At 48.6% G+C, this 27,293-nt stretch overlaps 1 protein-coding gene across 1 annotated transcript in view; it reads right to left on the reverse strand.

Moving 5' to 3' along the window:
* Nucleotides 1-27,293, reverse strand: part of OTOG (otogelin) — an 86,591-nt gene that overhangs the window by 2,099 nt on the left and 57,199 nt on the right. Inside the window, exons 37-54 of the mRNA XM_081799202.1 lie at nucleotides 26,906-27,074; nucleotides 26,466-26,611; nucleotides 25,781-25,870; nucleotides 16,250-16,433; nucleotides 13,742-13,962; nucleotides 13,380-13,518; nucleotides 11,741-11,935; nucleotides 11,338-11,550; nucleotides 10,637-10,741; nucleotides 10,353-10,460; nucleotides 9,824-9,925; nucleotides 6,572-6,670; nucleotides 5,482-5,522; nucleotides 4,417-4,492; nucleotides 4,125-4,303; nucleotides 3,230-3,334; nucleotides 2,946-3,065; nucleotides 1,715-1,760 (exon numbers count right to left, since the gene is read on the reverse strand). Coding sequence (XP_081655328.1) covers nucleotides 1,715-1,760; nucleotides 2,946-3,065; nucleotides 3,230-3,334; nucleotides 4,125-4,303; nucleotides 4,417-4,492; nucleotides 5,482-5,522; nucleotides 6,572-6,670; nucleotides 9,824-9,925; nucleotides 10,353-10,460; nucleotides 10,637-10,741; nucleotides 11,338-11,550; nucleotides 11,741-11,935; nucleotides 13,380-13,518; nucleotides 13,742-13,962; nucleotides 16,250-16,433; nucleotides 25,781-25,870; nucleotides 26,466-26,611; nucleotides 26,906-27,074 — 2,338 coding nt within the window. The remainder of the gene's footprint in view (nucleotides 1-1,714; nucleotides 1,761-2,945; nucleotides 3,066-3,229; nucleotides 3,335-4,124; nucleotides 4,304-4,416; nucleotides 4,493-5,481; nucleotides 5,523-6,571; nucleotides 6,671-9,823; nucleotides 9,926-10,352; nucleotides 10,461-10,636; nucleotides 10,742-11,337; nucleotides 11,551-11,740; nucleotides 11,936-13,379; nucleotides 13,519-13,741; nucleotides 13,963-16,249; nucleotides 16,434-25,780; nucleotides 25,871-26,465; nucleotides 26,612-26,905; nucleotides 27,075-27,293) is intronic.

Genomic DNA, 27,293 nt, shown 5'->3' on the forward strand with positions numbered 1-27,293 from the left:
CCTGAAACTGCAACTCCCTCCCTCCACCCCATGCTCCCTCCCCGGCCCCTCCCTTGTCTTATTTCTATCCAGGGCACCATCACCAAGGCGTCAGAGACGCACCTGTAGTTACGCTGGGGAAAGGGAAGCTTTGGGCCTCCTTTTGAACAGCCCCTCCCTCAACTTGTTGTGAGCTCTTTTCTCATTCTAAATAAATATTCAATTTCACCCCCTGATACGGGACTTGTAGGTCTGTATTCTTTTTCTTAATGAGGCCCGCCCAAATTGTATTCAGTTTCAATCCCCATAAAACCAGATGCATCCATCTTATTATATATTTTACTTAATACTCTGTCTCTCCCACTAAAACGTCAGCTCCAGGAAGCCTTATCTACGCTGTGTCTACAGTGCCTAAAACAGGGCCTGGCGTACTGATGCTCAATAAATATTGGCCTGATACACAGATTCCCTCTGTCACCCCAGAGTGCCTGCCAGAAATGGGGTGGAATCCTTTCTTCTGGTCTCCGGGCCTCACCACAGTGGGTTTCCCACCATACCCGCTGGAGGACTCCTGGCCAGAGCTAAGTCCACATTTTCCTCCCCCTCTGCTTCTAGGAGGCAAGAGGCCCAAGGGCTGCCCTGGCCATGGCCCTTGGGGTCCTGGACGGAGACCAGCTGAGTGACCAGTGGGAGCAAAGCGGTAGCAGCACTGAGCATTGATGGGCTCTGGGAGAGTGGGCACCGCTGAAGCATTCCCACGCAAGCCCAGGGGGTGAGGCTCGCTATCCAGCATGCACTGTTGGCCGAAAGGCCTTTGCCAGAGGCAGGCAGCAGGGGCCCCTCCCCCCACCACAAGCTGGGGCCACCTAGCAGAAGGGACATTGTTGGGAACAGCAACGCAGCTGCATGCCTACAGTCCTGTGGGCTTCCGAGAGGAGTACCTGGGTGGCAGTGGACACTAACCCGTGGAGGAGAGGCTGGGCTAACGGGGACCACAGGAAACAGGGTCCCCGGGGAACCTGGGGAGAGGGACATGGGTCGCAGGTCACATGGGAGCACATGAATATTCAGGAAACCTGAGTTTTGGGTCAGAGATCAGCCAATGAGGCACTGAGCCCAGCTTTCCTGCAGTATGTGAGGTGGACATAAAAGGGTCCCAAATTCTACATCCCTCCAAAGGCCAGTCTGAGGACCCTAGGGCGAGGGGAGGCCTGTAGGCAAAGGTCCTAAAGCTGACTGGAACGTGCATGCATATGTGGTTGGGGCTGCAGGTTCCAGGGACCAGGCGTGAGGACAGATGCACAGAACTCTCACTCAGACTGAGTGAGGGACCCTGTGGGGCCTGAATCCCACCCAGGAGGCACCTCCAAGACCGGGCTCCCGACCACAGGGAGAATTCACTTGGGGGACTTCTGGGCTAGGGGTCTTGGCAGGGGCAGGGGGAGGGAGAGTAGCTGGTGAGTTACTGACCTCCTGGACGTCCCCTGTCTCCATCAAGAAGCGGAGGCCTTTTGTTGGGATAGGAACATGAGCATGGTCTCTGCCCATCTGCGTATCTCTGCTGGTGCCATGAGCCCCATGGTCGGGGCGTTACCCTTCATCTAATAACCCCTGAAGAACCACCACTGGAGGTGCCAGGCCAGGAACCTGGCCCTCTGAGCCCTGACATGATACCCTGTCCCCCAACCAGAAGGGTGTCCCCCTTCACCCCTGGGCCTCCACCGTGCTCACTCACATGTCCTGCAGCATCCTTCTAAGGAAGGTACCACTGAGCCCCCAGCCTAGAGGGAGAGGAGAGGAGGTGAGTGGGAGAGCCCATCCCAGCCGGGAGCCAAGATCCCAGCAAGAGGCAGCAAGAGTGCAAGAGTGACTCCTTTTCTCCCGTGATGCCCTGGGAGAGGAGCGCCAGGCCTTGCCATCCATCAAGCCCCGGCCAGAGGGAGAAGGGCCCCTGGGCTGGCCATGGGAGAGCCACAAGAGTTAACCCGGCTGGTTGGGACACTGGCACGAAGGCGGCCTGTGGCCCCAGTAAGACTGCAGGCTGGATAAGATGGTGTGGGCCCCCCATCCTTCCAGTGACAGCTTCCCTCATGCCCCACCCTGTTCTCTCATTGGTGCTTCCTGCACAGAGGGTCAGGGAGGGGAGGGGTGCTGGGGCTAACCCATTTGGGTCAGCCCTGGATAAGTCACCCCTTTCCTCTGGGCTTAGTTTTCCCACCTTGAAAATGGGGGCGATTATCCCTTACAGCCCTCTTCCTCTTTTATGAAATGGATAAAACAATGATGTGACAGTTCTTTGTGAATAAGTGTGTGTATATGCATGTGATTTTATGAGCATATACGTGTGTGTGTACACGTGAGATTTTGTGTTGTGAGTGTGTGAGTGTGACCGGGAACGTGTGTATTTGTTTTCTGGGTAAGATCAGAAATCTTTCAATGTCCAGTATTAATCTCAGGAACTTCAATAATGCAACAATAACCCAAGCCTCCGGATATCCTTGCCCGTGAGGTCTGCCCATAGTGACAGCTGTCCCCGCTGGTGCTGGTTTGCTTAGTGCCGGGGCCGTTAGACGGTCCCAGGCCTGAACTGGGCACCGGTGTGCTGTGTGTGCTGCGTGTGCCCCAGTGTGTGACGGAGCGTGGTGTGTGCTCTGGCAGGCCCAGGTGTTAACGGCCCCGCGCGGTGTGTGGTGTGTGTGAGGGACTGACTGTCCGTGTTGGTGTGTATGTGAGGATGGACGTCTGCGTACATCTGTGCGCGGCCGAGTGATGTGTGAGGACGTGCCGCGTGATGTGGCCGGAGCAGGACCACACGGAGAGATGTGGAGCTGGGGAGGCAGGGCACGTTCGGGCTCAGGGAGCCCCTCCTCCCTCATCCCTGCACGCAGGACCCCCGCCCCCCGCCAGTAAGACGGCCGATATCCCTGGCTTCAGGCCCTGCCGTGGCAGGTGGGGCTGGCACTGACCTTGGCGCACTCGGTCTCGTTGAGCGGGGGGCAGCTGATGGGTGAGCGGACGAGCACGGCGCCCAGGGGCGTGTTGCTGCAGTGGTAACGGGCACAGTCTGCGACCCAGGACGCCCCAGGCTAGAGAGCACAGAGGTGGGCGAGGGGGGCTCGTGGCCGGGTGGCCCGAGGGAACTGAGAGGGCACGGCTCCGAACACGGGCGCAGCCCAGGACCCCGCACTGCCCTGAGCCCTGGCCGCCCCCCGGCACGCCTCCGCGGGTGGGTGGCTAGGGGGCTGCCTACCAAGAACAGGGAGGTGGTGCCGTTGGGGAAAGTGAAGAGGCAGGACACGTTCCTGCAGGAGCCACAGCAGGCCGCCAGGTCCCGTGGGTGCTCGTACTCCTGGTTCTGCAGGACAGGGCAGGACGGGAGGGGCCTCAGCCACGTGCCCACCTCCACCCTCCTGCCTTTCCTACTGTCTGAGGTCTCTGAGCCCAAAGCCCAGAGAAGAACACCCCCCCCCCCCCCGCCCAGAAAGGGAGCTCCCAGCCTCCCATCTCAGGCAGGAAGGTCAACCTTACTTCTTCCTTAAGCCTCCTCCACAGCAATTCCTAGACCCAACCCCCGCGGACGAAGAGCATTTCCACCCCTTTCAGAGGTAGCATTGCTGGTGATTAAGGGTGCTCGTTCTGGTTGTACATAGACCTCAATTTGAGGCCCAGTGCCTGTGGGAATTTGGACAAATGACTGCACCTCCTTAAGCCTCAGCTTTCTCATTTGACAAATGGGAATAATTCCACCCCCTACCCTCATTAGCTTTTACTAGAAGCCAGTCACTCTCCTAGATACTGGGCACACAGAAGGGCTCAACAAAGAGTAGCAACACACACACACACACACACACACACACAGAGCAATAAAGAGTGTGCCAGTCATAAGTAGGTGCCTCAGCAGTATGTGTTCTCTCCGTGAGATACCTGCCCTGGCCAGACCCGCACTCTTGCTGTTCCCCTCCTGGCCTCTCCCAACCCAGCCCGAGCTTAGCACCTTCCACAGGGTTCTCTGAAGGGCCTCTCCCTCCAGGCCTACTCTTCAGAAGTGTCTAGAAGGCTTGAGGCTCCTCTGACTCCTGGATCACCCAGGGTCCCCCAGGCCAGCCCCCCTGACCGTGGCCACCGCCCTCCCGCCCCGCACCTACCACCTCACAGCGGACGTCACACAGCACAGAGGTGGTGTTGATTTGGTAGAAGCTGGTAAGGGGGTCGAGCACGTGAGTGCAGCGCGAGGTGTGGCACACGCCGTCGGCTGAGAGCTCCACCACGGTCTGTCCTGGCAGCATCACCCCCAGCTCGCGGCTCAGGCACACGGGGGCCTTGGCTGCATGGGCGAGCCGGATGGCCACAGTCACCGAGAGAGCCTGGCAGCCACATCCGGCCCAGCCTGGCCGGCCCAGCCTGGCTCTACCCCATGGGCTTCCCTTCCCCACTCACCACACTCGTATTTGGCGCAGCCGCACACATTCTCCATGCTGTGCAAGAACTCCTCGTCCAGCTGGGACTTCTCCCACTGGGTGGGGCAGAGGCAGTGAGCACCCCGGGGTGCAGAAGCCCAGCCCCACCCTTGGGAGCAGTCTGCCCCCCTCCCCGGGCCCTTGTCTTTGTCAGTCGCCTCCTTGCAGTGGGTGGGCAGGGGGCTGGCAGGCCTGGGGGCCCTGGGCTCCCGGGCAGCTCAGTCACTCCCCGGCCAAGGAGAAATGCCTGGCTTCCCCACTGAGGATCACTCCCCAGCGTCCTCTCCCGGGACCTAAGGGCTCTCCTTTCGTCCCAAGCACTCACTGGCCACCTCAGCGAGGGACAATTGCATGGCTGCCAGCCAAGAACCCTACACGGCTTATACCATTTACCCATCTCCTTCATCAGTTGAAGGGAGAAGAGGAAGGATGGGAGGGGGAGAAAATGAGGAAATGTGTGCTGGGGGAGACGGGGTGAGGAGAATATATATAATCCAGAAAATGGTGAAAAAACTTTTAAACATAACTTCGCATTTCTTAAAGTATTTTCCCTTCCCTCAGGGGCCGTGCGGCCTGGTGGCAAAGGGCATGGCCTCTGGAGTCAGATTTCCTGGGTTCTAATCCTGACTGTGATTTACTAGCTTCATGACCTTAACCTTAGTTTCCTTGCTTGTATAACTGAGATCATCATGGAATCAACCTCATTGGGCTGTCATGAGAATTAATTTGACAATAGACATAAAAGGCCTAGGAAGGCTCCTGACATATAGTTGGCTCTCAGTAAACATGAGCTGCCGTTTCATCACCATCATCATCATCTTCCCCCCCCACCCCCCCCACCATCATCATCATCATCGTGGTACCTGCTCACCACAATGCTGAAGCCTGAGCATGCCCACTTTGCAAATGCGGACACTGTGCTCAGAAAGCAGAGCTTAGGACAAGGCTCTCTGCACTACATTAAAGGACTAGGGTCTCCAGGGGATGGGACAGAGTGGAAAGGAAAGGGGGAGGCAGAGAGTGGAGAGAAGCAGGGTTTCCATACCAGGTGGCACCGGGGCACCGGGATTGTGTCGCAGTCACACTCTGAAAAACAGGAGGGGGCCGGGACCCATCTCACCGGGAGATGTCCAGGCGGAAGTCTCCCTGGGCCCCCAGGCCGCTCGCTCCCGAGCAGCCCCTCCTCTGGCCCAGCCTCAGGCCCGGTCAGTGTGGGGGTTGGGGAGAAGAAGCCAAAATTTCAGCCTTCCTCCAGCCTTGGGGCAGGTGGGGGGCAGGGGTGGGTCCTAGTTCTAAGCTTCACTCCAGAGGTGGGTGAGGCTGAACAGGCAGACAGACCAATGGCAGGTTCCTTTTGTCATCTGGGCTTCATCCTGCCTGGTCCTCCGTCCTCCCGAGAGCCCTTTCTAGAGCAGATGTGGGGCCTCTTCACATGGCAGGGGTGAAACTTCTGACCATCTATCTTTCCCAAATATATATCCCAGCAAGGAGCTGCGGGGGAGCTAGCAAACTAACAGACACACCCGCCCTAGCTTCACGGGAGGAGAGCACAAGGTCGGAGCGGCTGTGAAAACACTCTCCCTGGTCCCTCACTCCTGCAGCAAACAGTTTTAAGCGCCTACTCTATGCAGGAGGTTTTTCCGTGCTCTGGGGACAAAGCAATGAATAAAACAGACTAAAATCTCTGCCCTCGTGAAATTGACATTGGAGGCCTGGAAAAAAGACAAGTGAAATAAATGCAAAATATTTTCTCAACTCTTTTTAAATAACATTTTTACATAAAGTTTACTGGTGTTCATTATTGATCATGGAGGCGCCCAAAGGGGTTTGAGGTAAATTTTAACAAAGACCATGTTTACTAACAGACAGCTGCAACAAAAACTTTTTTTTTTTTAGATGGAAAAGTCTTTTGGGAACAGGGAACTTGATTTTGTTCCTTCTTTCATTCTGGAGAGAAAAAGGTGTAGGAAAGCTAAGCCGCCAGAGATCAGACGCCAGGGGGAGGAAGGCAGTCTTGGTGATTCTGGAGGGCTAGAATGCGAGCAGGTTGACAGTGGCGGGGGGGGCCCTTCCTCCCCTGCCCCCCTCTTTGGATCTCGGCCTTTGGGTAGGGCCATCCCCGTCCAGGGACTCACCGCAGGACTTGTAGGGACAGCACCGGTCTGGGCTCCATACCTCCACCAGGGCAGTGCCCACACCACATTGCACTTGGGGACAGCGGAAGCTCTCGCACACTGTGAGCGAGGGGAGGCAGGGGGACACATTAGCTGCAGATACCTTGGAGCAGAGACCCCCAGAAATGCAACATTGGCTCCTCCTTGGGTTCCCGCCCCCCCATGTCCTTAGACACCCTCCAGGGCTGGAGTCCAGGGAAGAAGCATGGGCTCCTGGAGTCTCCCCCTAGAACTACTTCTGGAAGCCTTGGTTCTACTCTGAGGAGGCATTAGCAATAGGACAGTGTCAAAGTCTTTAAGTCACTCAACGGGGCCTTCCTTCCCCTGGATTCCGTGTCACCCTGAGAGTAAGGGTCAGATGGGAGCCAATGCCCGGCGCAAGCTCCCCTGCTGGGAACGGTTCCCTCTGGAGGAGAACACCACTCTGCGCACCCTGTGGAAACCATACCCTCGGGGCCCACCCTGAGTCTGCTCTGCTTCAGGGGTGCCAGACTCCAGGGCGCACGCTTCCCTTGTTCCTACTCTTCAGGCGGCCCCTCTTAGTTTGGGGTTCCTCAGTCATTCTCATTTATTGAGACGACAAGGCAAGGAGTGAGGGACCCCCACCCCCGGGGAAAAACTTTGGGGTGAGGAGGGGAGGTGTGAGGGGCAGTGCTAAAGGGGAGGTTTTGAAAAAGATAAGACTTATCTGGTTCACTAAAAAAAAAAAAATATATATATATATATATATAGGCATGGGTAAGTGTTATCAACTGATGTCTCAAAAAATTATGAGGTGGAGGGGGAGTAGGACCTTCGTCTAGTGTCAAAGTCATGGGTTCCCTTCTGGTTGAAGGAGGAAAACTGTAAATGCAAGATGGAGGCGTCCAACAGTCACCACCCTCATCCAGGGCCCACGTTAGCCTCGGTCAGAGTCTCCACCAGTCAGTCTGTGTCTCACGATGTGACATACGGTGAAGCTCGTGTCTGTCGAGCCCCACCCTTGTAACTTGAATCCACTGAGTCTTAGATCTGACTTCTGGTTTACAGGAAGCACAGAGGATGGGGGAGCCAGGTAAACAGTTCCAAGAGGAAGCGATGGATAAATCCAGAAGGTGGGACTTTTCTGCGGGACCCAGCCCAAACTATAATTTTGTGTCATGCAGAAAAAGGCACCTATGATAGGTTCAAAGCTAAGAGACAAAACAGGAGTGTGTGGTCCTGGAGTGGACAAACCAGGAAAACCCTGGATGGGGTAGGATATAACTTGAAAATGTATTAACATGAACTGAAAACAGTGGGTTAAAAAAGAGCAGATACACCTTTGTGACAACGCGGACGGACCCAGAGGGCATTATGCTAAGTCAGACAGAGAAAGACCGACACCATATGATTTCACTTATATGTGGAGTCTGAAAAACAGAACAAATGAGCAAACAAAAAACAGACTCTCAAATACAGAGAACAAACTGGTGGTTGTCGGGGGTGGGGGGGTGGGTGAAATAGGTCAAGGAGATTAAGATACAAACTTCCAGTTATAAAATAAACAAGTCACGGAGATGAAAAGTACAGCACAAGGAATATGGACAACAATATTATAATGACACTGTGTGGTGACAGATGGTGACTACATTCATGGTGATGAGCACTGAGGAATGTGTACATTTGCTGAATCACTATGTTGTACACTTGAAACTAATTAACATTGTATATTAATTAGCTTTAATACAAACAATGAAACAAATAAAAAATCGAAAAAAGCATGTACAGTGTGAGCTTATTTTGGTTAGAAACACATACACATACAAAGGCATCGAGAATATGTGGAAGGATGTAATCTAACGTGTTGACAGTGGAATAGCTGGGAAGCAGGAAGAAAGTATTTTCACTTGCTTGCATTTACTTGGATTCTGTACCTTCTATGAGGTGTATATAGTGCTTCTATAATAAAAGCACAACGAGGATTGGGAGAAGTAGTAATATCAATAGCCTCCCTTTACTGAGCACCTACTGTATGCCAAGGGCCATCAGGCACTTCACATATATTATCTCTAGTCTTCACGAGATCCCTCAAGGCACGTATTATTAGCACCATTGGACACGTGAGGAACCTTGGCTCAGAGAGTCAGTGACTTGCCCCAGGCCACACAGCTAGTAAATGGCAGAATTGGGACGCCAAACCATGACTGGCTGGCCGTGCCTGTCCTCATTCCACATTTCCAGGCTTCCTCCTGAGAACCACAGAGAGATATGTGAACAAGAGAGGGAGGCCAGAGAGGACAGAGGAGGAGACACACAGAAAGAGGAGAGGAAAGACAAGAGGAAGGATGGTGACCCTCCGCTCAGATCAGCTTTGTGAACACTTGGGGACGAGTGGCCTCGGAGACCCGAGGTGGAGCCAATTGGCGCAGTGTGGCCAGCTCATCTGGGCACGCTCCATGGAAGTCTACACTGTTCCAGAGTTGGTTTCTGACATTGAAGCCGTCGGGGTTGCCCCTGGGGTCTCCTGGCAGATAGTCTTCACCTACACTGCTCCGTGCACTGTTCGCTCACGTTTTTCCTATAATCGGAGTGCAGTTTTTGTAAGTGGAGTCATCTTTAAATTCAACCAGTCTGTTAACTCTCATCCATCAGGTTTTCTTAAAGTCCCTGGCGCCGGCTCTACTACGTTTCCTAGGCACTATTAAGGCACTAGGTACACAGTACACACTGTATCAAGGTACTATGTCCTGTAAAGATGTCAGGAAGGGTCCGCTCTTATTTATGACGACAACACAAAAGAGCTTGCAAGGCTTCGAGATGCAGGGTCTTCTGGGATGCAGGCTCCACGTGTGGGTGCCAGGGTAAAACAGGGCAAGAGGGGCCCTGAAGCGGGGGCCTTGGGTCAGAGAACGAGGACTGTGAATCAGTGCTAGGAGGGTTGGGGTGGCCTCAACCTAGGCCTCCCCCTGGCCCTGGGGGGCTCCGAGGGAGGGGACAGGGGACCTCTTCCTAAAGCTTCAGAGCCATCCGTGTCCCAGGCTCGACCCTGCACCATCTGGCTCCCACGGCCTGGCCCAGCGTCCTCCTCCATCACAGGTCTGGCTACTCCGTGCTCACTCCCTGGGGGCTCCCTGTGGCTCCCTGCTGAATTCCCATCGGTCCCGAGGGAGGACATTGTGAAGGGGCCCCCGTGGCACATAAATGTCCCTGGAGCCCCTTGTGGTGAGGTCCCCGTGTCCAGCTGGGACTCACCACACTGGTACAGAGGGCAGCAGAACTCTGTGGTGTTCCTGTCCACCGTGAGCGCCTCTCCTTCCTGACACTCGGGGATCGGATCTGGACAGTCGCCACAGGCTGAGCAGGGGGAGAGGGGCCACAGCCGTCACAGGCAGTCCCCCTCATGGGGTCTTGGTACAGAGCAGGTTGCTGGGTTGGTGGGGAGGGGTACCTAAAACCCAGCTGTGACAGGAGCTAGACTCAAGTAGTCTTTCATGGCCTCCTGGGGCCTGTTCTGGAGCAAGAATCTAGATCCTCCTATCTACCTCAAGTCTTACACCGAACACACACCAGGTTCCTCCTGCTGGTAATGGATGGGGTGAAGCCCAGGTTGGTTTCCTCTTCCTCCTTCCCTTTGTTCTGAACAGGACTCTCACCCTTCTCCTGTGCCCAGTCCACCTGGAGGCCCCCACCCTTTCCTCCCAGCTGCCCCGGCAAATGGGTGAGGAAGGGGATGGCTGGGATCCATCTGAGCATGCTGACATCTGCTGGCATGTCCACTCACCGCAGAAGTAGGAGGTACAGCACGAATCCCCCAGGCGACCCGCGATCAGGATCTGGTCCTGGCGGCAGCTGGGGACCAGCTCTGCCTCACACAGGGCTGGGTCACACTCTGCAGAAAAGACAGAACTTAAGTGCTGGGTGCTGGGAACAGACCCTGTCTGGCCATGCCTGAGCCCCGACGCCGGCTCTGCCCCAATCCCCAGCCAGAACCCAGTCCCCAGAGCTCCCCTCCCCCAGCAGCAGGGCCCCCCCTCCCCCTGTGCTCCCCTCCTCAGGACCTCTCACCACAGCTGTAGCTGGGGCAGCAGGAGTCCTCCTGGAAGTGGGTGAGGAGTCGGTGGCCTGGGCGGCAGGTAGGGGCGAGGCCCTCACACAGAGTCTGGTTACACACTGGGTCAGGGGCCACAGGGCCTGTCACCTGGAGGCTGGGACTCCCCCCGCCCCCGGCCTCCAGTACTGCCCAGCACCTAGACAGCTTGTCCTCATTTCTCCCTCCATCCCCCCTGCCCCCAGGACCCACGTTCCTGGAAGGGGCCTCTGAGGGTCACACAGAAGGTCCAGGGCTCGACGGAAGAGCATTAGTAGTTAATACTCCTCGAGATGGGCCATGTACCAGCAGCTGTCCTAGATCAGTATCAACTTCTAGGTTCTCACAACAACCCAGAAAGTGTGGACTATGATCAACCTCGTGCTACCGCAGAATCAACTAAGGCACAGAAGACGTTAAATCATCGGCTGAGGTCACGAGGCTGCAAAGCGGTGGAGGAAGAGTCGTCCAGGCTGCCTGCCCTTAAGCCCTACCCCACACTGCTTCATGAGCGGGGCTCCTGTCCCCCAGGCGGGGCTCTCCACTCCTCACAACACACCCCCCACAAGACCCTTTCATTTTCCCAGGCCTTGTCCTATCCATCAAGGTCAGCAGGTGGAGCTGCAGCCTTTTAACCATCTTGCGGTTGAGGTCCAGGGAAGTGAAGGGCGGGACTTACCGCAAACCGTCCCCAGGCAGCAGGGATCCTCGGTGGGCAGGAGCAAGGCCACCTCCCCAAAACGTGGGCAGGTCTCGGGGCGGGGCTCCGGGCAGCCCAAGTCCACTGGCACGATGGTGTTGGGAGCCTGGCACTGGTGCTGGCGACATCCGCTGAGGGAGCTGTTCCAGGTCTCCCCCAGGGCCCGAGGCACCCCCGTGCTGTCGGTGCAGGCTGCAGTGGGGGACATGGCGGGGCACGGGGCGCTGAGGCGGGTGGGGGGACCCAGACCGTCCCGGCTCGACCCTCCCTGGGACACTGACCATGCCCAAAGCAGACCTGGAGCGGGGCAGAGGGGCCTCGGCCACGGGCGGCAGGTGGGATCAGGGGACCCTGGTGTGAGGTCAGCTTTGGAGGGACCTACCACACTTCTCCTCGGGGATGCAGAGTGCCGAGTGGCGCCGGTGCAAGACGGTGCCCTCAGAGCAGACACAGCCCTCGCCCAGCACCTGGCACTGCTCTGGGTCCAGCGGGCCCAGCAGCCCATCCTGGCACGACTCAGGGGGCTCGCAGGCTGCCACACATGCCTGGTAAATGGAGTCGCTGGAGCACAGGAAGGCTGCAGGGGCACAGTGGGCAGCAGGCCCAGCTCAGACCCCAGGCAGAGTGAGGAGGGGCCTCAGAGCATCATCTGCGCCTCAGCAGAGAGTGCAAAGGGGTTTGGTGTCACAGCCTCCCTTATCCAGATCAGGAGGCAGCAAAGTACAACCCACGGCCAGATGCAGCCTCCTACGTTATTTTTGCAAATAAAGTTTTATTGAAACACAGCCCCGCCCAGTCACTTGCCTATTGTATCTGGCTGCTTTAGCACCCCAAGGGTAGAGCTGAGTAATTTTGACAGAGACCATAAAGCCTAAAAAGCCTCAATTATATACTATCTGGCCCGTTACAGGAAATATTTGCCAAATCCTTGCTCTAGACCAGTGTTTTCAAATTTTCTTGATGGTAAAAAGTGGATTTTTACACTGTGGTCCAATACACATGGGCATGCAGAACAGTGGTCCTCAAACCTCAAACAGGGTTCCTTACGGAGGAATCATTTGGGAGCCTGGAAATACCCTTGCCAGGATTCTACCTCAGAGCAACTGAACTGGCATCTCTTATCGTGGGGCCCAGCATTCATACTTTTCAAAGTTCCCTGGTGATTTTAAAGGATTGATTGAGAATTACTGGGATTGATTGAGAATAACTGAGATAGGCATATATATATATATTTGTATATATATATACATAGTACCTTTTTTTTAGAGCATTACTGATATATTGAAGCAAACTTTTTCATAAAACAATATTTACTCTTTCTAGGTACAGTACACACTAGCATTTCCTATTCTGTTGCATATTTTTAATATGGTGTTGACCCCCAAAGTTGATTTCATACCCACATTGTGAAAAACACTACTCTAGATGACTTTGTCTTTTCATCTTTTATCTGTCATACTCTAGGCGTGGTCTTCCTGTGAGCTGCTTCTGGCCTATCTGGATGTGTCCACGTTTATAAATCAGACTGCCCTAGGCCAGTCCACCCCTGTCTACCCCCCAAATGCAAACCTAACGGAGTGAGGAGGGGGTGGATCTCCCTCCCTCAGGCAAGGAGGGGAGAGACTGAACGAAGAGAAAGATGCCCAAGAAATTAAGAGAAAGGTAATACTTCCTGGATGGTAACCATGTGGTGGGCCTGCGTGAGGCACTCCGCACACATTACCTCATGTCACCCTCAAAACAACCCTAGGGGGAGCTATTATTACTTTCCTCATTTTACAAATGAAGCAAGGAGATTCAGATAAATTAAATAATAAGCAGCTAATATTCATTTGACTTATTAATCTAAATTATAATAAAAATAAATTTGTTACTTTATTCGTTTGCTTAGAGATGTATTTATAAAATATTTCTTGAATTATTAATATGAATGAATGAATGAATAATTAAGAGGGGCGGAAGCCTCAGAAGCAACGGAGGAGTCGCCCATCCCCCCCACTCCCACTCGGTCCCTGACTCACGGCAGTAGTCAGAGCGTCGCCACTCGATGCACACGTGGAATTTGTGGCACATAGCCACGTACACCGTCAGTGCCACGCAGGGCTGCTGCACGTACTTGGTGTCCCGGATCCACAGCTCACAGAACGACTCTGGGGGCACCTGGGCGCATGCATCCGACAGCGCTGCTTACCCTGATTCCCCACATCCCAGGGCCTGGGCCACCCCCCCCCAGCCCCCAGCCCTGCCCAGGGGCAACAACCAGCTTCTGAAGACTCCTGATCTGGTCCCAGGCTCAACACCTCTGGGGAGCTGCCCTCTGCAGGTGGATGCTGCTACTCCTGACCTGGGAGGCCCCCCCACACCGGGCCCAGCTGGTACATACAAAGCGGTGGCAGGCGCTGAAGGTGCGGTTGGACACCATTCGAAGGCAGGGCGAGCAGTCAGCTGTGGCACAGCTGTCCGGGCGGAAGCGGGTCTGGCCCACAGAGGTCAGGGAGCTGGGCACCTGCCAACTGTCCAGAAAGGGAGCGGGGTCCTCAGCCTCACCCACCACAGAGCCATCCTCCAGGCTGAGGTCGTTGGCCGCATCCCCATCACAGATACCTGGAGAGGGGCAGATTATCCCAGTAGCTGTAATTATCACCACCACTCCCAGGTCCCCAGATGTCACTTTGCATATTTCTTACAACAATTCTTTCAGGCTGGTATTACTATTATCCCCCTTTTATAGATGAGAGAAATGAGGCACAGAGAAGCTAAGAAATCTGCTGTGCAGGAAGATGTCATCGTTCTTAGGAGACACACACCAAGGTATTTAGAGATAGAGGGATATGACGTCTCAAACGTGCTTTCAAATCACTCAGAAAAATGCATATATATATATGAATTGCATAACATAGAAAAGTGCATATATAAAAATCACATATGTATATACGCATGCATACATATGCATGTATGTAGACATATATGTGTATTTTATACACACACATAGAGGCAGGAAAAGCACATGGGGCAAAATGTGAACACTTGCTAAATCTGAGTAAAAAGTACATGGGAGTTTTTATACTATTTCTGACATTGTATGAAAATTAAAAGTTATTCCAAAAAAATCTGCCTTAGCAGAGATTACTAAGTGTAACACCTGTTTGTTCTTCTTCCCAGGCAGTTCACTAGCCTGCTTTTCCCAGGCTCTCCTGGGGCTGGGGAGCCCATGCTGAGGCCCAGCCAACAGGACGAGAGTGAGGGTGAGGGCACCACGGCGGGGCCCGGTCCATAAACACTCCTTGACTCTTTTTCCTGCAGTGGAGTTGGAAGCTTGTGCTGAGAACGGCAGAGCCACGAGATGGAAGGAGTCCCGCTTGGGAATTTGTGTGTGCCAGAAATAAACTTCTGTCGGGTTGGAAGGCACTGAAATGGGGGTGGGGCTGAAGTTTCTCTGTCACAGCTTCTAACATGACCTTAACTTCCAGCTTCATCTCTCACGCTCTAGGCTCCAAACACACACTTTGCTGCCCTTGACCTTCTTACGCTGCTCCCTCTGCCTGAAACACTTTCTCAGAAGTCTTTCTTTCAAGAGCCCTTCAGATGGACTCGTCCACGATCTTCCCAGTTCTGTAGAACGGATTTTGGTTTGCTGGGCTGTCTTGCTCTGAGTGCAAAGATTCATTTTCCTTTAGACTCATTTTCTCACTTTCTCAGTAGTCCCCCTGGTTGCCCAGCAGGGTGCCTGGGACACTAAGTGTTAGTTTGGATAAAATAGAGATAAACTAGCTGACTTCTGCTCTCATACCTCCAGCCACCAGTTTCATGAATATAAAGCATGATTTACTACAAAACCTTCAGATTTTATCAGTGGTCCCCGTGGTTGCATTTTTGGTCTTGGCATTGAGTCACTGAAGGGTGTCACGGAGGTATCCTAGGGAGGAGATTACTGCTGAGCACAGCACTCCCTGCCAGGCATAAATAGTAGAAGCAAGAAATGGTGAGAAAAAGATGGTGGAGTGATGGTGGTCCTGGGTGTGTGTGTGTGTGTGTGTGTGTGTAAAGAGAGATGCTTGTTTCAGTAAGTCTGTAAGAACAGAAGTTTCATAAAACGGTGACTTTGTCTGTTTTGCCTACTATCTGTCCTGTGACTGGTACATGGTAAGTAATGAGCAGGGAGCAGACTTACACGCGTTGGTTCACGTCTGGAGGGCAATTTGAATACAGGGGTGCGAGTATGGTGCAGATGTATGGATGCAGATTTATGTGTTTATGGAACACATAAGTGCTCCTATATCTTCCATCATCATAATCATGACAATCTGTCATGGAGTTCCCTGTGGGGGAGCAGCAGTCCACACTCAGACTCCCCCTGCACCCCTTTTCCTTATCAAAATACATGAGTCCCTTAGGGCATGCTCCTATAGTCATGCTGTGGTCTGAAGAGCCTAGTTCTAAGTGTTGTGGCAGCTCAGCTGTGTGAGCTGAGGCAAGCCACTTAACCTCTCTGAGCCCCCTTTCTTTTTTAGTTCAGTGGTCATCTCTTAGGGTTGTTGTGTGGATGACCTGCAATAAGTGAGATCAGAGTGTGGAAGTGCTTTGTGAAGTGCCCACGTCTATGCAGACAGGAAGGATTATCTGGTATTAGGAAGCTATCAGGGAAGCTGACAAACAATCCCAATTAAAGTGACAACTGGCCGAGGCCAGAGCTCTGCGCCATCTCCCTGCTGGCGGCTTCAGCCCCAGAACACCAGACACTAGGTCTCTCTGCCCTGGCAGCTGTGCTGGTTCCACCTCTGGCCTGGCCTTCTGTCCTAGCTTCCCCTGGGTTCACACAGGGGAACCTGTGTTTGGGGGCAGAGGTGGACCCAAGAAGCATCCCTTCTCCCCCAGCTGGGTCCCACCTCACCGCATAGGCCACGGCCCTGGGCCTCGCTGGCTTTGCTGGCCTCCAGGATCATGAGTCCTGAGCTGTGGAGCCACTGGATCTGGATGTGTGACGGAGTCTGGATCACATACATGTGGCCTGTGTCCTCAATTCTGAATCCGTGTCTGCTCACAGGGGGCCAGACAGGCTGTGAGTCCACAGTCACCTTGTGGGGGGAGAGTGTTCAATTGAGCACAGCTTGTCTGTTTGTTTGTCCATACATCCCTCCATCCATCCACCCATCCATCCATTCACCCATGCATTCATCCAACAAACAGTATCAAGCTATGTGACAGTCTCTGTTTCAGGCACATGTGGCCAAGACACTCTCCAAGTGACATCAAAGAATTCTGAAACCATTTTTATGAGCACAAAATGATGAAACAAAAAATACAATAATGGGAGGCAAGCTACATCCCTGTGCCCAAACAAACACACACTTTGAGGCCTTCTAATCCTCTCTTCTTTCCTGATTCTGCTCAGATCATTTCTTCTGGGAGATTTTTCCTAAGTCTCCAGCCTCTATCTTGGGCACCCCTTCTCTGGGGCCTCCTCATCTCTATGCTGGCCATTAAGATAGAATCTGTTTGTTTCCCTCATCGAGGCACCAGATGGACTCTGAGTTTCTTAAGGGCAGACACTCTGGCTGATCCACCTTTGAATCTCCAGCACCTGCCTTTGGGCCCGACATAAATTGGGGTCTCAATCAATGTTTGTTAAATATGCAACACACCCTAATTCTCTCAAACACTTTACATTCAAAGCTACAACCTCTACTACATATTGACAAGGTTAAATTTCTACGTACTATGGATTATTAGTTTTACTTTGTAGAAATGGGAGATGAAAAGATTAGAATCTTAAAATATTTATAATGACTTCATACCTCCCTCCCCTACAAGAATCATTGTTTTATTAATCACTTTGCAAGTTATCTAGGACAGGAATTCTGTGTTGGAAAACTTTGACCTTGGGAAATCCCTGATGCTCTCAGCCTGAGCCTTCTTAGCTGTGCAGAGAGGGGATGGGGCTCCATGAACCTGGAGTGGTCTCCTAGTTCTGGGAATGAACACTGAAGCCCAGGGATCCTCACTTGTGTTCACAGAAACCTGAGTTCAAGTAAAGACAAAGAACACATTTTCAAAACTAAGGACTTGGGCTTTAGCTTCTGATCAAGATGGAGTAATAAGGACTGGATATACCCTCTTGCCTTAAACAACCAAAAAACCTGACAAATTATATGAAATAATAGTTTTCAGACATTGAACAGTTGGCAGCACAGGAGAACGATGCCTGAGAAAGGGGAAACAAATGAGGTGAGCCTTATGATTGCCTAATTATTGCTTAGAGGAAGTCTCTAGCCTACGGTGCAGAAAGGAAGAAGGAACCCAGGCAGAGCCTGGTGGGCTCCCTGAGTTCATGAGACAAGAGTTGGGAGTTCATGGAGGCCAAGATAGCTGGAGTTTCCAGAACAAAATGCTGAAGGGAAGAGAGCTGGGGAGAGAAAGAGAAAAAGGGAGGGGGGAGAGAGAAAGTGAGAGAGAGCACGCATGCTCAGAAGTTCTGCGGACATTCCCTCTCTGACCCTGTCCTGACCCTGTGTATGAATACTGACCAGTGTATGCAGGTGGGAAAGCTACTTGAGATCAGGAAAACAATCACCTGAAAGGAGCAGACAGAAAAATTTCCAGGTCTCACACTGGGCTAGGAATAGCTAGAGACACCACCAGTTACAGTGCAAATATACATAGGATCTAGGGTAGGGTATGAGAAAGCTACTTCTTCAGTAGTGAGGAATCACTACTTAGAATAAAAAATATAGAATAAAGGCTCAGATGGTTAAGCGTCTGCCTTCGGCTCAGGTCATGGTCCCAGGGTCCTGGGATCGAGTCCCGCATCGGGCTCCCTGCTCCTTGGGAGCCTGCTTCTCCCTCTGCCTCTCTCTCTCTCTGTCTCTCACGAATAAATAAATAAAATCTTTAAAAAAAAAAAAGAATAAAATCACTCTTAGGATAAAACTATATGGGCTCCACTCAACAAAGCAAGCCTCAAATGGATTGAATTGTTTCTAGTAGTATAACTAGTACAAAACTCAAGAATATTTCTTAAAAAGAAAAGAATATCTAGCATCCAACAAGGCAAAACCCACAATGTCTGTAATCCAATAAAAAAAATTGTCAGTCTCACAAAGCAGCAGGAAAGTACAGCCCATAATGAAGCGGGAAAAATCAGTTAGAATTGACCCAGAAATGATAAACATGATAGAATTGACCCAGAAATGATAACCATGACCCAAAATGATAAATAGGGGCAAAAAAAAAATCATTAAAACTATATTCCATATTTTCAAAAAAGTAAAGGAAAACAAGATTTTTAGAGCAAGATATGGAAGATACAAAAAGACCCAAATCAAACTTCTAGAGATGAAAAATAAAATTAATGTCTAAGGTGAAAACTATACTGGATGGGATTAATAGATGATTAGACACCATAAATGAATATATTAATGAACTTAAATACAGAGCAATAGATACTATCTAAAATGTAACACAGAAAGAAAAAAAACTGAAAAAATGATGAACAGAACATAAGTGATCTGTGGAACAACTTTAATGGGCCTAATATATGTGTAATTGGAGTCTCTGAAAGAGAAATGAATTACCAGTCATGTCTTAACCAAATTGCTTAAAAGCAGTGATAGAAGGAAAATTGTAAAAGCAGTAAAAAAAAAAAAAAAAAGACACACTATGTAGGGAAAGAATCAGAGTGACAGAAAGATCAGAATGACAGATTTCTTATTGGAAATAAGCAAGGGGAAAGACAGTAGAAATTTATAGCAGCACTATTCACAATAGTCAACAGGTGGAAACAGCCCAAATGGCCAGTGATGAATGAATGGATAAACAACTGTGGTATGCACACAATGGAATATTATTCAGCCATAAAAATGAATGAAGTACTGGTAGATGCTACAACATGGATGAACCTCAGAAACATTATGCTAAGTGAAAGAAGCCAAACACAGAGAGTCACATATTGCAGACTCCATTTATATGAAGTATCCAGAATAAGCAAATCTATAGACAGAATTCATATTGGTGGTTGACAGGGGCTAGGGAGATTAATGATTAATTTTATGTTATATCAATTTTACCTCAATTCAAAAAGAAAAGACAGTGAAGCAAAATCTTTAAAACACTGAAAGAAAAATTAAAGTCAACATACAATTCTAAACTCAGTCAGAATATCTTTAAAAAATGAAGGTGAGATCAAAACTTTTTCAGGGGGCACCTGGGTGGCTCAGTCCATTAAGCATCCAACTCTCAGTTTTGGCTCAGGTCACAACCTCAGGGTTGTGGGATTGAGCCCCTGTATGAGGTTCGGCACTCAGCACAGAGTCTGTGTGAAATTCTCTCCCTCTTCCTCTCGCTCCCCCTCTGCTCCTCTCCCCGCTCTTGCTCTCTAAAATAAATAAATAAAATCTTTAAGAAAAAACATCTTTTTCAGACACCGGCATATCTGTACTATAAGAATGTTAATGGAAGTCCTTCAGGCAGAAGAAAAGTGATATCAGATGCAAATCCAGATCTACACAAAGGAATAAAGGATACCAGGAATGATAAATATGTGGATAATATAAGATTTTCTTATTTTAAAAAATCGTGTTAGGAGATAAATGACTGCTTAAGGAAAAATCATAATCATGTACTGTGGAGTTTATAACAAATATAGAAGTAAAATGTATAGATAATAATCCAACAGAGGAGGTGAAACAGAATCATTAAAAATAACCCAGAAGAAGACAGAAAAAGAGGAAAGGGAGAGGTATGAAGAGCAGATGGAACAAATAGAAAACAAATGGCAACATTATGTAATATACAAATCTTATCATATTGATGACCGAATTAATATAAATGGTCTAATCATCTCCCAGTTAAGAGGCAGAGATTAGCAGATTGGCTAAGAGAAAAGGAAGACCCAACTATTCCCTCCCTACAAAATCCTACTTTAAATAAAAAGACACAAATAGGTTAAAAGAAAAAGGATGGAAAAAGATTTCTCTTAGATATATACATCACATGTACATGTTAACACTAATAAAAAAAAAAAAACTGGAGTCGCTATTATAGATAAATGAGACAAAGCAGAACTCAGAACAAAGACTTTTACCAGGATAAAAAGGCCATTTCATACTGATTAAGGAGTTAATTCAACAAGCGGGCATAACAATCCTAAATGTTATGCACCAAATAACAGAATTCCAAAATATGTGAATAAAAAACTGATTAAACTCCAAGGAAAAATGGACAAATCAATAATTATAATCAGAAATTTCAACAATTTCTCTCTCAGTGATTGATAGAACAAGTAGAAAATGAATAAGGATTTAGAAGGCTTGAACAACACTCTCAGTGAACTTGACCTGACATTTATAGAACATTTCACTCAACAAGAGAATACACATTTATAAGATAGAGTATATTTTGATACATTACATAAGTCTCATTAAATTTAAAGGGATCAAAATTAGATAAAATATGTTCTTTGAACACAATGAAATTAAATTAGAAATCAACAACAGAAAGATAGCTGGAAAATCACCAAATATTTAGAGACTAAAGAAAAACACTTGTAAATAATCCATGGGTCAAATAAAAATCAAAAGGAAAATGTTAAAGTATTTTAGACTTAATGAAAATGAAAACACAGTATATCAAAATTTTTAAGATGCCGCTAAATCAGTATGTAAAGGGAAATTTACAGCACTAGATGCTTATAATAGAAAAAGCAGAAGGTCTCAAATCAGTGACCTAAGTTATCACCTTAATAAACTAGAAAAAGAAGAGTAAATTATACCCAAAGGAATCAAAAGGAATAAAATAATAAAGACAAGAGAGAAAATCAATGAAATAGAAAACAGAAACACAACAGAGAAAACCAATAAAAACATTCTTTGAGGAAAACAATACATTTGACAATCCTCTAGCCAGACTGGTCAGGAAAAAGAAAAGACACGAAGTACTAATATCAGCAGTGAGAGAGGGTACAGGGATACAGATCCTACAGACATTAAAAGGATAGCAAGAGTATATGATGAGCTTAATGGGGTGCCTGGGTGGCTCAGTCAGTAAAGCGTCTGACTCTTGATTTGGGATCAGGTCATGATCTCAGGGTCCTGGGATGGAGCCTCATGTCAAGACCTCCATGTTCAGCAGGGAGTCTGCTTGAGGATTTTCTCTCTAACTTTCTCTCTCTGCCCCTCCCCCATGTCTCTCTCTAATAAATAAATCTTTAAAAAATGATCTCTAAATATAACTACTATTCTTTGTAAGCTATTTATTTAAAACAAATTTGAAAATCTTTCCTTTTTTAAGTAAACACCAATACTGTGATTTTGGAGGAAAAAGCCTAAAGAAAAAGAACAATACAATTATTCCAGTAGATGCAGAAAAAAAGCTTTGACAAAATTTAACATCTGTTCATGGTAATAAAAAACTCTCAGCAAATTACAAATAGAAGAAAATTTTCATCACCTGATAAAGGATATCTATAAAAGGTTTACAACTAACTTCATGCTTTATAGTGAAAGACTGAATGCTTTCTCCCTAAGATCAGATACAAGACAAGGATGTCAGTGCTCACTCCCTGAACATCATATTAGAGGTCCTAACCAGAGCAATAGGCAGGAAAAATAAATAAAAAGAATACCCACTGGAAAGGAAGAAAAGACATAAACATCTATGTAGAAAACCTGGAAGAATTTACAAGAATAATAAGTGAATTTACAACCAACAAGGTTGTAAGATATGAGATCAATTGGCAAAATTCATGTGTACACACAATCAGCTAAATGAAAACCCAATGGCAATTCCTTTTTAGAAAATGCAAAAATCAATTGTATTTGTATATATTAGCAATGTGCTATTGGAAAGTGAAATAAAAAGAACCGAAATCATTTACAGTAGGATCAGAAATATGACATTTTTAGAGATAAATCTAACAAAATATGTGCAAGATTCTTACACTGAAAACTACAAAACACCAATGGAAAAAAAATCAAAGGAGATCTAAACAAAAAGATGTATCATGTTCATGGATTGGGAAATCTCACTCATGTTCAGGTTGTAATTCTTCCCCTAAATAATTACATATTTAATGTGATTCCAATCAAAATCCCAGTAAGGTGTTTTATAGAAATCAATAAGCTGATTCTAAATTTATATGGAAAGATAAAAGAATTAAAATTACCAACATAATTTTGAAAAGGAAGAAAATTAGAAGACTCATACAACCTGATTTTAATAAAAATTTAATAATAAAGTAACAGTTATCAAGACAGTGTGGCACTGGTGAAAAGATAAATATATAGGTTAATGGAACAATTTTAAGAGTCCATTAGTAACATTAATGGTTAGCTGATTTTTTACAAAGGTGCAAAGACAAGTCAATAGAGGCAGGATAGTCTTTTTAACAAATGGAGCCAGAACATATAGGTGTCCATATGCCAAAAAAAAAAAAAAAAGAATCTTGACCCATATCTCACACTATTTATAAAAATTAACTTAAAATGTAACATATACTTAAAAGTAATATTTAAAACTATAAAAATTCTAGAAGAAAACATAAGAGAAAATCTTTGAGACTTTGCACTAGGCAAAGGTTTGTTAGATAGAACACCAAAATCATGATCCATAAAAGAACTGATAAATTGGACTTCACCAAAATTAAAAACTTCTGCCCTTTTGAAAGACACTTGTAGGTGAATGAAAAAACATGCCACAGACTGGGAGACAATACTTACATCTGATAAAGGACCTGTATCCAAAATATACAGAAATTTCTCAAAACTCAATAAAATAGACAACATAATATTTAAAATGTGCAAAAGATTTGAACAGACACTTCACCAAAGAGGATATACCATGGAAAACAAACCCATGAATATATGTTCAATATTATCAGCAATTAGGGAAGTGCAAATTAAAATCACAATGAGATCTTATTACAAATCTGTCAGAATGACTTAAAACTCAACACACACACACACACACACACACAAAACCCCAACCGAAAAATGGGCAGAGGATCTGAATAGATATTTTTCCAAAGAAGACATACAGGTGGCCAACAGACACATGAAAAGGTACTCGAAATCACACTAATCATCAGGGAAATGGCAAATGAAAACCTCAAGAGATTATGTGACAGCAGTCAGAATGGCTAGAATCAAAAAGGCAAGAAATCACAAGTGTTGGTGAAGATGTAGAGAGAAAGGAACCCTTGTGCACTGTTGGGATTGTAAATTGGTGCAGCTACTGTGGGGAACAGTATGGAGGTTCCTTTAAAAATTAAAACTAGAAATACTATATGATCTAGTAATTCCACTACTGGGTATTCACCCAAAGGATACAAAAACACTAATTCAAAGGGATATAGGCACCCCTATGTTTACAGCAGCATTGTTTATAATAGCCAAGACAAGGAAACAACCCAAGTGTCCATCCATAGATGAATGGATAAAGATCACACACACACACACACACACACTCACACACACAATGGAATATTACTGGACCATAAAAAAGAATGAGATTTTTGCCATTTGTGGCAACATGGATGGACCCTAGAAGGTGTTGTGCTATGTGAAATAAGTCAGACAGAGAAAGGCAAGTGGTGCATGATTTCACTTACATGTGGAATCTAAAAAACAAAAGAAAGAAAAAGAAAGAAAGAAAGAGAAAGAGAGAGGGAGAGACGGAGGGAGGAAGGGAGGAGGGAGGAGGGAAGGAAGGAAGAAAGAAGCCAACCAACCAACCAACCAACCGAAAAACAGACTTAAATACAGAGAACATCAACTGATAGTTGCCAGAGGGAAAGTGGGGGGGGAGGAATGGTGAAATAAAGGGCACTAAGGGGTACAAACTTCCAGTTATAAAATAAGAAAGTCATGAAAATGAAAAGTACAGCATAAGGAATACAGTCAATAATATTGTAGTAACATATGGTGATAAATGGTGTCTACATTTATCGTGATGAGCACTGAGTAATGTACGGAAATGCTGAATCACTGTTACACACCTGCGACTAATATTACATTGTATGTTAACCATACTTCAATTAAAAAAAAAATCTTTATGTAAATGCTGATTGCAGCTTTATTTGTTATCACCCCAAACTGGAAACAACCCGAATGTCTTTCAAATGGTGAATGGATAAACAAACAGTGGTACATCCATACAATGGAATACTACTCAGCAATAAAAATCAAAGGAACTCCTGATACACAATGCAGATGAATCTCACTATATACTCTGATTCCACGTATACGACATTCTGGAAGAGGCAAAACTATATGGATAGAAGCAGTGGTTGTCAGGAGGTGGGAGAGGGCTTGATAACAAAGTGGCTCAGGGTGGTGATTGGGGGTGATGGAACTGTTCTATATCACGCTCGTGGTGGTGGTTACAGGACTGTGGGTGTTTGTTAAAACTTGGAGAATTGTACACTAACAAGGATGAATCTTACTGTAGGTAAGTTATACTTTAAATATTTTTTAATGGAAAAATTTAAAAACCTCAGGGAGGAAACCCAGGGAAATTTTTGTGTAAGCCTCTATATGATGGAAAACCCTCTCCCCTAAGCCCTGTTCCTGAGAGCATGACAGAGTGTGGTGGCCTTATGTTCGGCATTCAAGGGCATATTCCAACAGCAGGGCTACAGGTCTTGGCTCAGGAATGGGTGGGGAGAGTCAGGACTTTTTCGGACCAGAGGAGGAGACAAATCAGCCCCTCTTAAGCACTTGCTGGGAGGAGCAAAGCAGACCCTCGGGCGGGTACCACACTGGCGGGGGGGCCTGCATTTGGACACCAGTCTCCTTGGCAGAGGTGGGCTTCATGTGAAACTAATGAAGCTTAAAATCGGGGCTCCTCACATATATAGTCTCCTTCTTGGAAGGGGCTCTAGAAATGTGTTCACATGGCCATATATTTTTATAAAAACTGCAGAAGTAGATACTTTAACCACAATCATTTAAGGTCAGTGTCTTTTGCCATTCTAACTTCCTCTTGTTCACAGTATTCCTCCTGGTACACGTCCTCCCCTGACATTAGAGGGGCCACAAATAATTTAATTAAAATCGTTTACAGGGGCGCCTGGGTGGCTCAGATGGTTAAGCGTCTGCCTTCGGCTCAGGTCATGATCCTAGGGTCCTGGGATCGAGCCCCACATCGGGCTCCTGGTTCAGCGAGGAGCCTGCTTCTCCCTCTGCCTCTGCCTCTCTCCCTGCTCACGCTATCTCTCTCTCTCTGTATCTCTGTGTCTCAACTGAATAAATAAAATCTTTAAAAAAAAAATCGGTTACAAATATATCAACTTCTGCATTATTTTTCTTTGGAAGGGTCCCTCTCCACCCTTGCCCCCAGTCATGAGTAAACCTCAAGACCCCTCGCCCCCTGGAGGCCTTGCTCCTTCCTGACCGCAGCCCTAGGAAGACTGGCTCTCCGATGTACTCACCTTCCGGTTGAAACGGTCCGTGGTGACCTGATGGGTCAGGTGAGTCACATTCAGCATCACCAGACAGAATGGGGGCCAGTTCAGGTGCCCCTGCAGAGAGATCCCAACCCTCATCAACTTGGAGCCCAGTCCTTGTTGCCTCCTCCCCCTGGGGAGCCACTCCGGGCACACTTTCCCTGCTACCCCCTCTCAGTATGCCGGGGGCACTGGTTGAGGCTGTGCAGATGGTGCACGGAATCCCATGGAACATTTCTGGTTCTACTTGACCTCCTATAAGCCCAGCCAAGAAAAAGCAAAAACAAACCAAAAAACCTGCCTCCTTCCACCTGGCTCATGAGAATGCCCTAGCAGGTGATTCTCTGCAGCCAGCGTCCTTGGCCACAGGCCACATCCCTGGAGTGGCATCCGAGCTCCTCTGCACTTGGGTGCCTCCCACCTGGGCGTAGGCCGCTGGGACAAGCTGGGAATGGTGCAGGCCCCCGGAAGGGCCACGAGGTGGGGCACTCCACGAACCCTTTCTCCACACGGCCATTCCGGGAGACCCCTGACAGAAGGAGCTACTGTAGGGGTTTCTGCATCTGTCCTCGCCTCTGGCACCCCTCAAAACCCAATTCACTGCTCAATCTCCCCTCCAAAACTAGTCAAATCCCGAGGCCCCAGCAGGAAAGGAGCAGGGGACAGTCACCAGGTTGGCACTTTTGCAGTCAAGGACGTGGACGGTGACCATTTCTTTGGGGCTCCGGGTGAGGATGTAGATGGCCTCCTTGAACAGGGCTACGTGGCTCCCATCGAAGGTCACAAAGCTTAGATCAGGGAAGATTGAGCATCGGCCTGGGGGGAGGGGCAGGGATGAGAAGATTAACAGATGTTTCTGGGGCCAAGGCCACCCAGGAACAAAGGGCAGGCAACTTGGCCTCTTCCTAGATGACTCAGAGGCCCCGAGGAGCTGGAGAGTCACTCAGATCAGGCATCACAGAGATTAGGTTGCAAAAGTAGGGGTTCTGCCTGGTCAGGGGTCACACTGAGACAAGAGGTCCCGTGGAGAATGCATCCAGGTCAGAGTTACCCTCAGGCCAAGGAACACACAGGTAAGGGGCCGAGGATCTGGTGGACGCCAGGACTCACAGGCACATTCCCACAGGGGGCAGCAGCGGTCCCCGCCCACCCTCACTGCGAGGCCCAGGACCCCACAGCGAGGGGGCGTGGCACCCTGGGGACAGTGCTGGGACTGGTTCACTCGGATCAGCTGGCCCTCCAGGCAGATGTGGCGGACGCAGTCCTGCTCAGCGATTGGCTGGGGCACAGGGTGGAGAGACAACGTGAGTGCCCAGCCTAGTGTGGCAGCCACTCACTACCCCCCACCCCAAGCCTAAGGGCATTAGACCCTTTCCAGTGTCACTTGTAGCAGAGCAGGGGACCCAGAGGTAAGACTACTAGGGAGTGGTGTCCTCACCCTCCACCCGCCCAACATGCCCCTCAGGGGCCTGGGGATGGGCTGAGCATGAGATTGAGG

The sequence above is a fragment of the Leptonychotes weddellii genome, chromosome 11, assembly GCF_054177405.1.
Source record: "Leptonychotes weddellii isolate Sample4059 chromosome 11, ASM5417740v2, whole genome shotgun sequence".
Lineage (NCBI taxonomy): Eukaryota > Metazoa > Chordata > Mammalia > Carnivora > Phocidae > Leptonychotes > Leptonychotes weddellii.